Genomic DNA, 18,597 nt, shown 5'->3' on the forward strand with positions numbered 1-18,597 from the left:
ATGGCCAGAGTTAAGCGACGGTGCCAAAAACGGAGATCCAGAACAAAATCCTCGTCAAAGGAAAAAAAACATATTACACTGACATCTTCATCCAGTCTTCCTTCAAAAGCTTCACCTCCAACGTAAGCGTTTCTTAATTCTCTTTAGCACTTCCGAGTAACATTTTGCAATTCCCAACATATTTTTTTCTTAAACAGGTAGTCCTCGACTTACGACCACAATGGAGCCCAAAATTTCTGTTTTTAAGTGAGACATTGGTTAAGGGAGTTTTGCCCTACTTGGCGACTTCTCTTGCCTCGGTCATTAAGTGAAGCGCTCGGTTAGTAAGTGAATCTGGCTTCCCCGTTGAAGTCACAAAAGGTGATCGCATGACCTTGGGACAATGCAATGGTTGTAAATACGAACCTGTTGCCAAGCCTCCGAATTTTGATCACGTGATCACGGGGAATGCTTCAAAGGTTGTAACTGAAAAATGGTCATTAGTCACTCAGTACCGTTGTAACTTTGAACAGTCACTAAATGAACGGTTGTAAGTCGAGGACTAGCTGTATTTCTTGGTTATAGCTTGTGGTTAATATTTGGTTGCTTTAAGAGCAACCGCAGTCCTCGAGTCCTTGACGTAAGACAATAATCGGGACCAAAACTTCCATCTCTAAGCGATGCAGTCATTAAATAAGTCCTTCATTTTACAAACTTCATTGTTGCGGCATTAAGCAAAACCATCTCTTCTCCTCCCCTCCCCCCCTGACTTTGCAAAGAAAATGTTCATTTATACTTGGCTGTTGTTTTCAGCAGGTCTCCAGTTATCCTCCGTAGCCAAAGACGGCGATTCTCTTCCTGGCTTTTAGCGTTTAGAGACATATCAGAAACCCTCAAACATATCCTGGCTGCCGCAGTTAGTTGGTGTTGGTGGTCCCAGAGATACGTTGCACAAGTAAGTTCGTTGTCAACTTGCAAATCATCCCTGCCCTGCTCTCGAGTTACCATAGGCAAGGGGGATGGGAAACCGACGAAGCAGCACGGCAGCCAAAAAACAGAAGTACATTCCAGACTTATCTCTGTCAAGGCTGTCTCCCAGGGTTACCCACAGCGGCCGGAGGGGAATGATCTCTACAGGTCGTGAAATTGCTCCGTTGGCGAATGTGATTGATGACACCCCCTGAGGGGCGGGGGGGAAAACAGGGTCCTGATTGGGGGCGTAAATTACGTGGGGTCAGAGTTGGCTTCACCTGGAACATGCCGACATGAAGCTCCTAATAAATAACTGGATTTCTTTTGAAGCTTGGCTCGAGGCTCGTGATTTAATTATGCCCTACATGTAGGGAAATCCTTTAGTGACCGCTTGATGCTGAAAAAGTGACATATGACCGTTTTTCACTCTTATAACTGTTGCAAGCATCCCCGCGGTCACATAATCAAAATTTGGACGCTTGTCAACTGGCATGTATTTATGATGATTGCAGTGTCCCGGGGTCATGTGATGACCTTTTACGACCTTCTGACAAGCAAAATTAATGGGGAGGCTTGATTTCAGTCAACGAGCATCAGCTTTTTTGGACTTTCCCCGGACTGAAGATTTCATAAGGGATTTTAAGGCAGCCAGGTTTCCTTGGAATTTAAACTTGGTTCTTGCCCAATGAAGGTTTCTTTTGCGGGACTTAAAAGGCAACCTGAATTTATTTATTTATTTATTTATTTATTTATTTAGTGGTTATCCTGCCTTTATTAATTTATCGGTAACTCAAGGCTGCAAACATGCATAATACTGTGGGGGTATAATAATAATAATAATACTCTGAGCTAAAAATATTCCCTTCTGTCGGTAATACGGTACATAATATTTGTCTTCTTTTTTTCATCACAACAACATCCCTGTGAGGTGGGCTGGCCTGAGGGAGAGGAATTGGCCCAAAATCACCTAGCTGGCTTTTATGCCTTAGGCAGGACTAGAACTCGCTGTCTCCTGGGGATTGGTCCAAAATGACCCAGTCGGCTTTCATGCCTAAGGCGGAACTAGAAATCATCTTTTGATGATTGGCCCAAAGTCACCCAGTCGGCTTTCATGCCTAAGGCGGTACTAGAACTCACCATCTTCTCGTGATTGGCCCAAAGTCACCCAGTCGGTTTTCATGCCTAAGGCGGTACTAGAACTCACCATCTCCTGGTGATTGGCCCAAAGTCACCCAGTCGGCTTTCATGCCTAAGGAGGTACTAGAACTCACCATCTCCTCGTGATTGGCCCAAAGTCACCCAGTCGGTTTTCATGCCTAAGGAGGTACTAGAACTCACCGTCTCCTGGTGATTGGCCCAAAGTCACCCAGATGGCTTTCATGCCTAAGGCCAGACTAGAATTCACCGTCTCCTGGTGATTGGCCCAGAGTCACCCAGCTGGCTTTCATGCCTAAGGCCGGACTGGAACTCACCGTCTCCCGGTGTCTAAGCCAGCATCTTATCCACTACACCCAAAAGAAAACAATGCTTGAATTTACACCATTTCCTTTACGTCTCCTCTAATCCTATGGAAACGTGATTCCTTTCTCTTCCCAGATTCTTCACGTCTTTGTCAGCGCAGCATTTCCTTCGCACACCTACCTGGAGGAGCTGAAGGAGCTCAGGGCGGAAGTCGAAAACCTGAAAAGGGAAGTGGCTGAGCTGCAGTCAATACTTCAAGTTAGTTACCCCTTACTACCATTGTAGCTACTCCAACCCTATCAGATTGCGTTGGATGGAGGGCGAGGGCAGCTCTGTGCCTCTTCCTTCCCGGCCACATCAGGGCTCCGTCTCCACAGGCTGTGGGCGCCCCCGCCGAGGAGAACCATGCGGGGAACAGCGGCGAGCTGGAGGGGCTGAAGCGACCCCACGGCAGCTGGAGGTCGGTGGTCGCACTGGTTGAGGAAGGGACCTTTCCCAAAGAAACAAGGAAACCCTCTGTGGCCCAGGGATGGGGGGGGGGCGTGTCCAGGCCCCCCACTTCTGCTTCCTTTTTTTTTTTTTTTTTAATTTGATTTATATGCTGCCCTTCTCCGGAGACTCAGGGCGGTTTACAATGCGTTAAGCAATAGCCTTCATACTTTTGTATATTTATACAAAGTCATCTTATTGCCCCCACAAACTGGGTCCTCATTTTACCCACCTTAGAAAGGATGGAAGGCTGAGTCAACCTTGAGCCTTGGAGAGATTCGAACCAGCAGTAAATTGCAGGCAGCTGTGTTGATGAATTAATTTGCTTCCTATATTTGCAAGGTTCTAATCTGAAGCCATCAAGAGTTAAGGATCACCGGACAAAGAACATCAGGCCATTAGAAATAGCATGCTTTGACCTCCACGGTCCCTTCCAACTCTGTTACTGTTACTGCTCATCTTTAGGACATGATGTATTTATTTATTTATTTATATATTTTTTTTTATTTTTTATTTTTATTTGATTTATATGCCGCCCTTCTCCAGAGACTCAGGGCGGCTTACAACGCGTTAAGCAATAGCCTTCATACTTTTGTATATTTACACAAAGTCAGCTTATTGCCCCCACAAACTGGGTCCTCATTTCACCTACCTTAGAAAGGATGGAAGGCTGAGTCAACCTTGAGCCTTGGAGAGATTCGAACCAGCAGTAAATTGCAGGCAGCTGTATTAATAACAGGGTGCGTAGACCACTGTACTATCAAGGCTCTTATTATATTAGTCATATTTCGATGCCGCCCAATCTCCGAGGACTCTGGGCAGCTTACACCAAAGACAGTATACTAAATATCATATTGCCCTCTAACAATCTGGGTCCTCATTTTACCCACCTCGGAAGGATGGCAGGCTGAGTCAACCTTGAGCCGGTGAGATTTGATCCGCTGATCTGCTGAACTAGCAGTCAGCTGAAGTAGCTGCTGTACTGCACTCTAACCACTGCGCCACCTCGGCTCATGTATCGTTAAGCAAACTTATAGTTCGCTGTAGGGCATTTTATTCATGAAACCAGAACTAAAAGATGATTTCTGGTGGGGGAAATGATAAGTTGCCATCCCACGGGGCACTGCAAATGGTCGTAACTGCGAGTCAATTGCTAAGAGCCCAAAATGTGGTCACATGATTGTAAGAGCCTGTACTACAGTGGACTAAAGCACTGTTATTAACATCTGCTGCTTGCAATTACTGCGAGTTCAAATCTCACCAGGCTTAAGGTTGACTCAGCCTTCCATCCTTTCAAAGATAGGTGAAATGAGGACCCAGATGGTGGGAGCAATAAGCTGACTTTGTATAAATATACAAAAGTATGAAGGCTATTATAAGTAATAATTTTAATTAGCAATTTTATGATGTTTGTGTGTCTATATTTTTCTTGACTGTACACCGCCTTGAGTCCTACGGGAGAAAGGCGGTATAGAAATATAATAAATAAATAAATAAATAAATATTGCTTAACGCATTGTAAGTTGCCCTGAGTCTCCGGAGAAGGGCAGCATATAAATTAAAGCAAAAAAAAGGGGGGGGGTTGTTACTCAAAGTCATAACTTTAGAATGGGTTGTAAGTAGCTTTCGGGAGGGGGGGGAGTCTGTCATAACTTGAGACAGTCACTAAGTGATCGGTCATAAGTTGAGGACTGCCCCCAGTGCATCATGTGCCAGAGTCCAGCTTCCTGGCTATGTTGTTAACAATGTTGATATCTTGCTTTTTCTAAATGTCGTTTGACTTTGACGTTTTAATGCTTTACTGCTTTCCGCTTTAATGTTTTAAAATATTTGAAATTTTAATCGTAATACAGCTGGTCCTTGACTTACGACCACAACCAGGCCCCAAGTTTCTGTTGTTAAAGTGAAACATTTGTTAAGCGAGTTTTCCTCCGTTTTACAGCCTTTCTTGCCACCGTTGTTAAGTGAATCACTGCAGTTGATCAGTTAAGTCACCTGGTTGTTAAGTGAATCTGGCTTCCCTGTCGACTTTGCTTGTCAGAAGGTCACAAAGGGGGACCACATAACCCTGCGACACAGCAACCGTCATAAATATGAGTCGGTTGCCAAGCCTCTGAATTTTGATCCCGTGATTAACGGGGATGCCGCAGAGGTCGTACCGGTGAAAAATGGTCGTAACGTCACTTTTTCTTTTTTTAGTGTGTCGTCGTAACTTCGAACAGTCACTAAATGAACTATTGTAAGTCACCTGTACAATTAAATTAATTGTCAAGTTTCCGAAAGATGCCCTAATTAATTCATGAGCCATGATCCAAACTTCAAAGGAAATATAGTCATTTATTAGGAGCAACATTCCGGCAATACTGGGATGCAGTTAGGACTGATCCTGCGTAGATTTACGTTCCCCTATGACCCTGTCTCTCCCCTCCTCTCTGGCCATGTCATAAATCACATTCTCCAATTCACCACTTTGGCTGGCTGTGAAACCTAACACCCTCCTTCTGATTGCGGTCAGAAAGAATGTATGGAATTCACTTCAGTTCTCCCTCCCTCTTGCTCATGGCAACTTGAAAGCTTTGCAAGTTGACATTAATAATTTATTTAATTATTATTAATGTAAATTAAATAAATCTTTTTTTCCCCCCTTTCTCAAGCAGAATGGAGGCACTGCAGCTTCTGCGGGGACCCTGCCTTGCCAGCTCTCTCCAAACCTATTATCAGCGTCTGCACATACACAACTCGGCGTCACACAACCTACACCTTTGCCCTCGCAAAATCTACAGATTCCCACTCCGCCGCCTCCCCCACCGCCTCCCCCACTGCCGCCACCGCCTCTTCCACCAGCACCGCTTATATTCAAAAGACGGAGTGACCCAAAGGTAAGATGGAAGTTAAAACCTACCAGAGAGAAATTTTGGAATTTCTTTTCTAAATGAAAGACCTTGTGAGCAGTGGGTGGGTTTCAATTTTTTTTATTACCGGTTCTGTGGGTGTGGCTTGGTGGGCGTGGCTTGGTGGGGGTGACAGGGGAAGGATACTGTAAAATCTCCATTCCCACCCCACTCCAGGGGAAGATTACTGCAAAATCCAGGCAACCTTGGAGCTCTAAGGGGAAAGAGGGAATGGAGCTGGCAGAGAGACAGAGACGGAGCCTGGGCCGTCCGTCATTCTTCAGGTGGAGAGTCAACAGCCCCCAGGTCTGGAGGTGGCTGATGAGGAAGAGGAGGAACAGCTGGGCCCAGTGCCTGATGCACAGAAGGCAGAGGAGAGGAGAGCAGTGGAAATCTATGAGCCAGTCCTTGGGACGGAAGAGCCACCGCTGCTAATGAAGCCCCACCCTAGCTCTGGGGATAAAAGGCAGAGGGCAGAGATGAATAGATGTGGCAGACAACTATTCATCTCCCTTGCCGGACGGATTTATTAATCTGAGTTGAGAGGAAAAAAATTTGCTAGGGCTACCAGCGCTCCGAATTAAAGGAATCTTTGTTGTTGTTGTTGTTTTATATAATTAATTCAACTACTTAAGACTTAGTATATATTTACATCCTCTCCTTATTCCTTGTAATCTTTCGCCCTAGTTGTTATCGTCTATGGTTATGATTTTTTTCCTTTCCAGCCATTGGTTCCATTGGTGCCACACACGATAATGGTCACTTTCTTCCTTGTCCTGGAGTTCCAGCGTCAATCTGTCCATCTCGGCCGAGATGTGCCGCGAATTAAAGGAATCTTTGAGTTCACTTCAGAGGGTTTGGCGTGTTTGGGGAGCTGGGTCAGAACATGGAAGTCCTTACGAGGCCTGTTAGGAGAAAGTGGGTCCCTCTGGATATTGCTTACCCAGCCCCCCTGAGGTCCCAGCCAATCTGGGATCTATAGAAACCTGGTTTCAAATATCAAAATTGTGTCAGAAATGGCGACGAGGACCGGAAGAAGCACTCAAAACCCCATAAATCCAACCCTTTGCTCAATGCAGCCAATCAAATAGCTCCGAGAAGCTCCATTACAAAATGTTTTATTTTCACGGTTGAGTGAGTCATGGATTCTGACCTTTCTTTTCCATTTACGGGACCGCCTGCTACCACCAATAGCCTCCCACTGGCCAGTACGCTCCCATAGAGAGGGGCTCCTCCGGGTGCCGTCGGCCAAACAATGTCGGCTGTCGGCTCCTAGGGGGAGAGCTTTCTCTGTGGGGGCACCTACGATCTGGAACCAGCTCCCCCCGGAGATACGGAGGATCCCGGATCTGCGCACACTCAAGATTTTTTTATTTCATCAAGCTGGCCTGGCCTAAATCTTCCCCCTTTTTAAATGTGGAAATTTTAAATTTTAAATTCGTCTTATTTATAGGGTCATGGGTAAGGCGTTTTAAATTGGGGAGCCATTTTGGATTTAATTCTGTTTTAAACGTATTTTAATGTTTATATTGTATGTTTTTTAATTTTGGCTGTTCACCACCCCGAGTCCTTCGGGAGAGGGGGGGCGGTATAAAAATCTAATAAATAAATAAATAAATTTATTCTCCTCAGATTCAGGCTGTCCCGTTAAAAAAAGACGTTCCCCTACAAATAACAGCTCAGGATCTTCTAAATGTGAAATTGAAGAAAACCAAGAGTGAAGCAGCCATGGACAAGGTAATGTTGAAATGAGATGTTCGAGCACGGATAAGCTGCTTTCTACATAACAGGTAGTCCTCGGCTTACGGCCACAGTTCAGCCCCAAATGTCTGTGGCTAAGTGAGACATTTCTTAAGTGACTTTTTTGCCCCATTCTACGATTTTCTTGCCTCTGTTATTAAGTGAATCGCCGCGGCTGGTGAGTAAGCAACGCGGTTGTTAAGTGAATCTGGCTTCCTCGTTGATTTTGCTTGACGAAAGGCTGCAAAAGGGGATCCCTTCCCCTTGGGACACAGCCAACGGTCGTAAGTATGAGTCAGTTGCCGAGCCTCTGAATTTTGATCCTATGATCATAGGGCCATACAAAGAAGAGCCTGAGTGGCGCAGCAGACTAATGTTACTGTTAAAGGTAGTATTTAGCTTCCAGCTGCCTGCAATTACTGCGAGTTCAAATCTCACCAGGCTCAAGGTTGACTCAGCCTTCCATCCTTTCTAAGGTAGGTAAAATGAGGACCCAGTTTGTGGGGGCAATAAGCTGATTTTGTATAAATATGTACAAAACTTTGAAGGCTATTGCTTAACACCTTGTAAGCCGTCCTGAGTCTCTGGAGAAGGATGGCATAGAAATCAAAATAAAATAAAATAAATAAATAAAATAAAGGCCGTAAGTGTGAAAAATGTCCCTATTTTCAGTGCCGTTGTAACTTTGAACAGTCACTAAACGAACTGTTGTAAGTTGAGGACTACCTGTATTTACGATCCTCTGGTAAGCAAAGTCAGTAGTTAAAGCCAGATTCACTTAAAAGACTGCACGGGTCAGTTAACAACTGCGATGATTCCTCTAATCTTCATTTTGGTTGTTAGTTGAAGATTACTTATACCAGGGGTGTCAAACTCAAGGCTCATGGGCCGAATCTGGCCCGCAGGGTGATTAAATCCAGCCTTCAGGGTCAGCCTGGAAATATCAAAGGACCGGCCCACAGTGCTTCTGGAAATTAAAATGAGCTGCATGCGCCCCCACCCCCCATGCCTCATTTTCACCCTCCATGGCCTGCAGCACTCTATCTGCCGAAAACAGGCTGAGAACAGCCAGCAGAGTGCTGCAGGAGGGGGAAAATGAGGCGCAGGAGGGGCTGTTTTGGCTTGCAGATGTCAGGTTTCGAGGTCGTCCCAAATAAATTGCATTTCAAACAAAGTCTTTGAAGAAAAACTCCCATTTATTAAGCACGACATTCTAACTTTGACTCTATCGCAGCCAACACTAACTTCCAGACCCAAAACCCTCCCTTTCTGTTCCCCACTCCCCTGCACTCATTGGCCATCTTCCAAGTCACTCTACCCCTAATCTGCTCCAGCTCAAAGGAATTTCCCCCCTCCCATCCCATCTCCTAGGGGATATTATCTCCAGGGAAAATAAGTGGGTGAAAAGTCAAACGTCCCTTTCCAGACACCTCCGCTTCTCCTTCTTATGTCAGCACTAGAGTAAATGCAGCTTGAAGTGCTGACAGCAGATGCTGCAGGAGGCATCTGTCCTGCCCACACACACACACACCCAAGCCAGCCCCCGGAGGAGAACTACAATGCTGATCTGACCCTTGAACTAAATCCAGTTTGACACCCCTAATTTATACTGTCTCAACTTGCTGGAGCCTCTTTGAAAGACATGTCTGAAATGGTATAGGACAGGGGTGTTAAACACAAAGCTGACGTGGTCGGATCTGGCCCATGGGGCTGGCCTGGAAAATGTAAGGGGCCGGCCCACGTCACCTTGGCCCCGTCTTCCTAATGCAAAGAGGAAACATCGGGCTAGCGTGGCATCGGCACTGTCTACCCAATGTGAAGAGGAAACATGCCACAGTTTGGGGAATGGTGTCAAGCTGGCCACACCCACCCAGTTGGCCACACCCACCCAGTCAGCCACGCCCACCCAGGCACCCTCCCCCAAAGTCAATCACAGCCGTGATGCGGCCCTCAATGAAATGGTGTTTGACACCCCTGGTTTAGGGTCTAGGCTGGACTAGAAAACCTCCAGGGTCCCTTCTATTAGAATTTGTTGCAGAAATTAAATCCAGAAAGCACACACAGGCAGGCTGATGCAGCAGGATTCATTAACTTCTTTATATACATAATAATACATGACGATAAAAGTACAATACCAGTATAGATTCTTCTTACACGCAAAACACAAGGCAGGAGAGAACAGTTAGTTTCATTTCAGCAGAGCAGGCTAGTTCAGACACAGACTGTTTAGTTTCAATTCTCAGCACAGACTCAGAAGCTGCAGACTAAGACATGCCCTGGCTCCAGACTGTCTCAGCTCCCATTGGCTGACTTAGTTGCTATGCCTATTCATTGGCTGACCTTGTTACCATGCCTCTGCCAGTTCATGAATAATCTGACACCTTCCATTTCTGTGATTATGTTATTCTATTACTCTGAGAACAAGGGTACCATTTTATGTCCCCTTCCTGTTTCAGGAAACCTCCCCATCCAAGGGATGCAAGGCGTTGATAACTCTCCGGGATCTTCACAGCATCCGTCTCCAGCCCAACGCCCCCCAGCCACTTCCTCGCTTTACAAATTTTCTCAAGTAAGACATTTGCCCTCGTGTGAAATTTTGGGAGACGACTTGATGTTTTAATTTGGGCCACTGAGCGATTTTCTAATCTTATTATTTGTCCTTTTTGGTTCTTCCTTTAGTACCCCCAACAGAGATGGTTTAGATTTCCGGAAACACTTGAAAAAAGTTGCTATTAAAAGGTAAATCAATAAGGTTTTTTCTCCCCCTCTACCAATAAAGTTTGGGGATGGGAGGGGCACCCAGTTGGCATAGTGACATCCAGTGGGAAATGACCCCCGTCTTCCCCCAAAGACAGGTGGTCCTCGACTTACGACCACAATGGAGCCCAACCTTTCTGTTGCTAAGTGAGGTATTTGTTGGGCGGGTTTTGCCCCATTTTACAACATTTCTTGCCTCTTCTGCCCTAGCTACGGGCCCCAAAGAACGCAGCACACGCAAAGTCTGTACAAACTTTAGTTTACTAAATTAAATCAGTCTTTTTCAAACAAAGGCTGTTAATTAACTTTCTTAACAGCCTACAAGAATCCAAAGAATAAATAATCTTAATCTTACTATGGTTGGCAGAAAGCCCAGAAGCAATTTGCAGGAACCTGATAAGAGAACTAAGATCAGGACGCGAAGGAGAGTGAACGAAGTTGTTCCCTGCAAATTGCTTCAGTCGTCGTCCTTCCTTAAATAGGCTAAGGGAGTGGCCAATTAGCCCCAAGCCTTACTCTCGAGGAGACCTCCTCCTGAGGAGCCACTCCTGCCTTTTGGCAGCTCTGCGCACCCGTGCATCGAGAAGAGGCTCTTCCTCTTCTTCCTCTTCACCCATGGAAGCTTCTGGAGGTTTTGAAGGCCCTGGATGAATCCCTGCCTCTGGCACCACATCTTCTCCAGCCTCCTCATTGTCCGACTCAAGTGCCAGCTGCACAGGCTGCTGGCGCAGCACCACACCAGCCTCCTCGCTGTCCGAATCAGTTACTAGCTGCACAGGCCGCTGACGGGCCACAACATTGCCACAGTTGTAAATTGAATCACCGCAGTCGATAAGTGAGTCACTCGGTTGTTAAGTGAATCTGGCTTCCCCCGTTGAAGGTCAAAAGGTCCCAAAAGGGGATCACATGACATTGAGACACTGCAACAGTTGTAAGTACGAACCGGTTGCCAAGTGTCTGAATTTTGGTCACATGATTCTGGGGATGCTGCAAATGTCGTAACTGTGAAAAAACGGTTGCAAGTCACTTTTTTCGGTGCCGTTGTAACTTTGATCGGTCACTAAATGAACTGCTGTAAGTCGAGGACTACCTGTCTAGATAGCCCTCCACCATGATCGCAATTGAGTCTGGAGTTTCGGTTGTTAAGCAATGCGGTCGTTGTGCGAGTCATCGTGTGACTGCACCCGATTGTACAACTGTTTTTTGCAAAAATACTAAAAATGTCTAAATCAAAATTTAGGCATGTGGGAACCAGCATGTATGTAAGACATTCACAACATCCCAGGATCATGCGGTTGCCATTAATCACCTTCTCAGCTGGTTTCTGGCAAAGCAAAGTCAATGGGGGAAGCCAGATTCGCTTAAAGACTGCATGATTCACTTAACAACTGCAGGGGTTTGCTTAACCACTCTGGCCAAAAAAAGGTCATAAAATTTAACGCAATTAGCCACTGCTTTGCTTAACATCAGAAATTCTACTCTCACGGTCATAAGCCGAGGACCTCCTGTACTGCAGTAATACAGAACTATTAATTATTAATAACATTAATATTAATTATTAAGAATGAATCACTCTTATTAATAGTTATATCTGAAGTGGTATAGGATCTTCTGCCTGAGCAGGAGATTGCAGTAGAAGACTTCCAAGATCCCTTCCAACTCTGTTACTCAGTGCTCGACGTACGACACACAATCGAAACCAGAATTTATGTTACTAAGTGAGAAATTTGTCAAGTCAGTTTCGGCCCCGTTTTCCGACTTTCCTTGCCACCGTTGTTAAGTGGATTGCTTCAGTCATTAAATTAGTGTATATGGCTTCCCTCATGGACTTCGCTTGTCAGAAGGTCACAAAAGAGGATGACGTGACCCTGTAACCGTCATAAGTACGAGTCATTTGCCAAGCGTCCGAATTTTGATCACGTGACTGTTGGGGATGCGGCAACGGTCGCAAGTGTGAAAAACGGTCATAAGTCTATTTTTTTTTTCAGTGCCGTTGTAACTTCGAACGTCAGTAAATGAGCTGTCATAGGTCGAGGACTACCCGTAATGTGGCAATATTATTTTTCTTTTCTTTTTTTAACCAGGAGTCCAGGGGGAACCCCAATGAATAACAAAGAAAACATTGAGACTGGCACGGGATTGACTCCACTTATGACCCAGGCTCTCCGGCGCAAATTCCAGGCAAGGCCACCTCGAAACGCGTACTGCTCTCCCTGCTTATGTCGATTTCCAGGGAAAATTGGAACAGTGGAGATTAGAAAAATGTCTTTATCGGAAGTCCTCCATTGTGCCCAAAGCTTCCTTTGCCCCATTCCACAGTTGTTAAGTTAATCACTGCAGTTTTTCAGTTAGTAAGATGGTTATTCAGTGAACGAAAGACACCCATAGCAAACAGAACTCCCAAGGCAGGTGAATTCCTCAAAGGACAGGTTGATTGGATTGGCACAGGCTGGTGAAAACCGACTCTGAATGTTTTCACCTACTGTATTTTTCGGACTATCAGACGCACCCGAGTATAAGACACACCTTAGTTTTTGGGGAGGAAAATAAGAAAAAAGCTGATTGGCGGGTGGATCGGCCTCCCGGAATACCCTCAATCAGCTGTTTCCAGGGGTGAATTTTAGCAACAGGTTCCTTGGTTGTGAGCTCTGCGCCTTGCTTTTTTTTCCAGCCTCTGAAATTTCCCTTTAAGAGGCTTTTTTCAGCCTCTGAAATTTCCCTTTAAGAGGCTTTTTTCGGCCTCAGTTCTGCCCCAGCTCCGGATTCCCAAAGATATTGACACACACCAACGGTCCTTATCAAAGTTATAACGTACCAAGAATAAACAAAGTCCGGCAAAGGTTGGCAACCAGCCCAGGAGACAAGATAAGATAAGACACTCACTCTTCAAAAATGCTCTTTAATAATTACACGTTGTTTCCAGCAAGAAATTACTAACTGCGTGCAACTTAAATAGGCTAAGGGAGTGGCCAATTATCCTCAAACCTTACTCTCGAGGAGACCTCCTCCTCCTGAGTAGCCACTCCTGCCTTTTGGCAGCCCTGCGTGCTCGAGCATTGAGGAGAGGCTCCTCCACTTCACTCTCTCCACTTGAAGGAGCCTCTGGAGGTTCTGAAGGCCCTGGCTGAGTCTCTGCCTCTGGCACCACATCCTCTTCAGCCTCCTCGCTGTCCGACGTGAGCGCTGGCTGCTGGCGCAACCCCACACCAGCCTCCTCGTCGTCAGGATCAGCCACACTCCGTGCAGGCTGCAGGCGGGCCACAACAGCCTCTGAAACTTCTGATTGAGAGGATTTATTTTCAGCCTCTGAAACCTCCATTTCAGAGGCTGGGCGGTGTTACATTCGGTGTATAAAATGCAGCCAAATTTTTACCCTCTTTTAGGGGGGAAAAAGGTGCGTCTTATACTCTGAAAAATACGGTAATTGAAAGTAAACATGTTCTCCCTTCCCCAAACTATCAGTCACATGGTCCAATCACGGCGCCATCCGGTTGCCTGGTGACTTGACTCCTCCTCTCTCCAACCACCTATAGGAATGTCCTTGGTTCCCAGGAGAAAGTTTTTTTGTTTTGGCTACAAAACCATAGCTCTCTCTATTCCCCACCTCCCTATCCCTCAGCTCCAGTGTGGCAACACTGAGGCCTCAAAATGGCCTCCGTCAGGTCAGCTTCAGGGTTGACAGAAGGTGGCAAATACGATCACATGATCCCAGGACCCTGCTTAGTGATCCCCGACGACTTAAACAGGCAGGTATTTTGCAACCAGTTGGTAACAAGCAAACATACTGGACAAGGCAATAGTAAAATCAAAAGTCGAAATCATGTGATTTTTTTTTTTTCACTTGGCCAAATTGCTGGTCTCAAATGTGGTCACTAAGTGAGGACTGTCTGTACCTTCTTGATATGTTGATCTTAATAAGACAAGCACATTTCCTGAAACTTACAGGAGCTTGTATTGTTAAACAGCCAAGATTTCTATTCAGAAGGAATACAGTTGGACACAGAAAGCCAGTTTAGTTTAGTGGTTAAGGCACCCAGCTAGAAAGTGGGAGATGGGGAGTTCTAGTCCCACCTTGGCCATGAGAGCCAGCTGCTTGACTTTGGGCCAATCACCAGGAGCCTGCAAGTTCCAGTTCCTTTTTAGGCATGAAAGCTGGCTGGGTGACTGGGCCAATCATCAGGAGCCTGGGAGTTCTAGTTCCTTGTTAGGCATGAAAGACGGCTGGGTGACTTTGGGCCAATCACCAGGAGCCTCGGAGTTCTAGTTCCTTGTTAGGCATGAAAGCCGGCTGGGTGACTTTGGGCCAATCACCAGGAGCCTCGGAGTTCTAGTTCCTTGTTAGGCATGAAAGCCGGCTGGGTGACTTTGGGCCAATCACCAGGAGTCTGGGAGTTCTAGTTCCTTGTTAGGATGAAAGCCGGCTGGGTGACTTTGGGCCAATTACCAGGAGCCTGGGAGTTCTAGTTCCTTGTTCGGCATGAAAGCCGGCTGGGTGACTTTGGGCCAATCACCAGGAGCCTGCGAGTTCTAGTCCCGCCTTAGCAATGAAAGCCAGCAAGGTAACTTTTGGCCACTCTCTCTCCCTCAGCCCAACCCACCTCACAGGGTTGTTGTGGGGAAAATAGGAGGCAAGTGTGTTGGATCTGTTCGCCACCTTGAGTTATTTGTAAAAATCACAACGCGGGATACAAAGAAAGAAAGAAATTGAAAGCTGTTTTTTTTTTTAATTAGATTTATATGCCGCCCTTCTCCGGAGACTCAGGGCGGCTTACAATGCGTTAAGCAATAGCCTTCGTATTTTTGTATATTTATACAAAGTCAGCTTATTGCCCCCACAAACTGGGTCCTCAATTTACCTACCTTAGAAAGGATGGAAGGCTGAGTCAACCTTGAGCCTGGGGAGATTCGAACATGCAATAATTTTCTTTCTTTATTCATTTTATTTTTACAGCTGGCTCACCCGAAGAGTCCATCTCCTTCCTGCTTCCCTACAAGAAACAGCTTTGAAGAACAGAGCTAGAAAAAAATCTCCTGGTGGTCTCCACAAATCTCTAACGATGGATACATCGCTGCTTGGGGCCCAATATGGACGGAGAATCACAGGATTTCCTTGGCTAAGCTTTTCGCATGCTGGAATATGCTTCTTTTCGTTCGCGCCTGCTCTTTTTAAAAAAAAAATATTCTGTAGCAACGCCTTGCTGAAAAACTCTTTTAAAACATATCCAGACGTTACCTTCTCATCCCACTGGGCATTCAAAACCTCCTTTAATGAAGCTGCTTTGACTTTAAAAGCTTTGCAATTTCATCTAGCTTTGAGCCGCTCTTTCACAAAGTTTACACATTCCTTCTCAATATATATTTTTAAAAAGAAGGTGTTTTTTGGGGGGAATGGCATACGTCGATCTGAAGAAATAGCACTGTTTTTCCCAGAGCTTGGAAGAATTCTATTTATTCTTGGGTTGTTATATTGGTCACTAAGCTGTGCACACACAGAAATTTTGTATACGTTTTCTACACGAGAGGAAAGCTTTTGTGGTCCCCTCCGTATGAAGAGGGAGGGAAGAGAAATAAATATGTGGCATTTCGGCACGAAGGACCAATTGAGGAGTACCTTGAATTCAGGATTGTTCTTCTGTTATTGGGATTTTTTTTCCATGTTTTATTTATTTTATTTATATAACATTCAATTTCCATCGAACAGTGTGTGATCTGGGTACAGTTATTTTTAAATAGTCATAATCCACGTATTTGTTATAGTATTCATCACAATAATATTAATATAATAATATAATAACAATATTACTTTACATCATCATCTTTAACAACTCTCCACATTAACATTTCCTCTTGATGTCTCCTCTTTTCTAACTTCTGTCTAGCCATTGATAAAATACATCCCATATCAGAAAATATTCGGCTTCTTCTTTATCCTTAATAGTGAGTGTTAGTTTATCCCAGAGGTCTGCAACCTTAAAACACTCAAAGCCATTTGGACCAGTTTCCCACAGAAAAGAAAACACCGGGAGCCACAAAACCTGGGTGGGCGTGGCCAACTCGATGTCACTCACTTCCACCAGTCACATGACCCCCTAGTCACACCTACCCAGCCGGTCATTAGGGCAGAGAACCGGTTGTTAAAAAACACCAGGAACCACAAAACCTTTTTGACATTTCTCTCTCTCCCCCTCCTTCCGCCCTCCCTCCCCCCCATCTCTGTGCATCTGTCTATGTCTCTCTCTCTCCCCCTCTCTGTATCTCTCGGTCTCTCTCTCCCCCCCTCTCTGTATCTCTCGGTCTCTCTCTCTCCCCCTCTGTATCTCTCGGTCTCTCTCTCTCTCCCCCTCTCTGTATCTCTCGGTCTCTCTCTCTCCCCCTCTCTGTATCTCTCGGTCTCTCTCTCTCCCCCTCTCTGTATCTCTTGGTCTCTCCCTCTCTGTATCTCTCGGTCTCTCTCTCTCCCCCTCTCTGTATCTCTCGGTCTCTCTCTCCCCCTCTCTGTATCTCTCGGTCTCTCTCTCTCTCCCCCTCTCTATCTCTCGGTCTCTCTCTCTCTCCCCCTCTCTGTATCTCTTGGTCTCTCTCTCTCTCTCTCTCTCCCTCTCTGTATCTCTCGGTCTCTCTCTCTCCCCCTCTCTGTATCTCTCGGTCTCTCCCTCTCTGTATCTCTCGGTCTCTCTCTCTCCCCCTCTCTGTATCTCTCTGTCTCTGCCCTGGCCGCTTCTCCATTCCCTGCCGTCGCCCGTACCTTCTCAGGCCAGGTGAGGAGTGACTGGGAGGGCAGGAGCAATGCCAGCTATTGGTGGGATCACCCGACAGGGAGCCGCAGCAGAGGGCCCAAAGAGCCGCATGTAGCTCCAGAGCCGCCGGGTGCTGACACCCGGTCTGTCCATTTCTGCGCATTCTAATATTTTTTTATTTATTTTATTTTATTTCGAATTTATATACCGCACCTTCTCCCAAGGGACTCAGGGCAGTGTACAGCCAGATAAAAACATAAAATACAAACATTAAAAACAATTAAAAGATATATTAATTTAAAATGACAAACCAATTAAAAATTTAAAAATATGTTAAGCCAGCCCGGCTTGCTGAAAAAAAAGTTTTAAGGGCACGGCGGAAGGCACCGAGGTCTTGGATTCTCCTTATCTCTGGGGGCAGCTGGTTCCATAGGGTAGGTGCCCCCACAGAGAAGGCCCTCCCCCTGGGGGTCACCAGCCTACATTGTTTGGCTGATGGCACCCTGAGGAGGCCCTCTCTGTGGGAGCGCACAGGTCGATGGGAGGTTGTCGGTAGCAGCTTTTCTTAAATTACCATCTTCTCTGATGGGTCTCAGTGAATGTTGAACGTTTGCACATCCAGTCTTGGAGAGAAGTTTGTGAAGGGTAAGGAGAGGTTAATCTGAGCTTGAATTTAACCTGTAATAGGTCAAGTTGCACCTAACGTGATTGCACAATGGATTGTTACACAAAAAAGGTGTTTTGTAGGGCTCACGTTGAAAGTGTTGTGATAGACCGACCGCGCTTTTACGTTGTAAGATATATTTCACGCCTCTGCTCAATTTTGGGTCCGGAAGGCCAAATAACTGTTAGCAAAGTTGATAGCAGAAAAGAATAAAATCTTAAGATCTTTAGAACAAACAAGAGTGGCTTATAATTGGGTCTCCTGACCACTGTCAGCATTCTGATGCTGCCATAAAAAGGAGGAGACGAGGCTTGACTTTTCACCTACTTATTTTCTCTGTAGATAATATCCCCTAGGAGATGGGATGGGAGGGGGGACATTCCTGTGGGTTGAGGTCAGAAGCTGGGGAGACTGACTTGGAAGATGGCCAATGAGAAGATGAGAATTGGGGAACGGAAAGGGAAGGGATTGGGGGATCAGGGGGTTAATATCGGCTACGACGAAGTCGGGGCCAGATCTGTCGTACTCAATAAATGGAATATTTCAGCAGAGATTAATTGTTTGGGAGTGCAATTTATTTGAGATGACATCGAAACCTGACATCTTGTGGTCATCTCATTGTCTCCAAGAGAATAGTAGAAGATAAGGGTTGTTTTCATAACAAGTCTTCTACACCGGGGGTGTCCAACCTTGGCAACTTTTAAGATCTGTGGATTTCAACTCCCAGAAATCAAGAAGTTTTGAGGAGGATGGCGAGGTATGCTGAGAATTACCGTCCACAGGATAGAGAAGGATGGTTTTTTTCATCCAGCTTCAGTGATGAGTTGCTACCGGTTTGCCCTGGATTGGGCAAACTGGTAGCGGTGGTGGGAGGCTCTGCGCACGCCCATGAGCGAACTGGTAGCAA

The 18,597-nt window shown here is 45.8% G+C and overlaps 1 protein-coding gene across 1 annotated transcript; it reads left to right on the plus strand.

Annotated features, from left to right (window-relative positions):
- Nucleotides 1–15,309, plus strand: PRR11 (proline rich 11). Its single transcript, XM_070945018.1, has 9 exons — nt 1–122; nt 793–934; nt 2,548–2,670; nt 5,556–5,780; nt 7,425–7,529; nt 9,989–10,101; nt 10,212–10,271; nt 12,374–12,470; nt 15,241–15,309. The coding sequence occupies exons 1-9, from the start codon at nt 1–3 to the stop codon at nt 15,307–15,309; spliced, it is 1,056 nt and encodes a 351-aa protein (XP_070801119.1).
- The last annotated feature ends 3,288 nt before the right edge of the window (nt 15,310–18,597 follow it).

Source organism: Pituophis catenifer, unplaced genomic scaffold (assembly GCF_029215685.1).
Source record: "Pituophis catenifer annectens isolate HBS135680 unplaced genomic scaffold, rPitCat1.0.hap2 SCAF_1, whole genome shotgun sequence".
Taxonomy (NCBI): Eukaryota; Metazoa; Chordata; class Lepidosauria; order Squamata; family Colubridae; genus Pituophis; species Pituophis catenifer.

What these genes read in the sequence shown, in the direction of transcription:
- PRR11 (XM_070945018.1), top strand. Translation starts at nt 1, where the DNA reads ATGGCCAGAGTTAAGCGACGGTGCCAAAAACGGAGATCCAGAACAAAA. An exon ending in AGCTGCAGTCAATACTTCAA is followed by an intron (nt 2,671 to 5,555) that starts GTTAGTTACCCC and finishes CCCTTTCTCAAG; the next exon opens with CAGAATGGAGGCACTGCAGC. An exon ending in AAAGACGGAGTGACCCAAAG is followed by an intron (nt 5,781 to 7,424) that starts GTAAGATGGAAG and finishes TATTCTCCTCAG; the next exon opens with ATTCAGGCTGTCCCGTTAAA.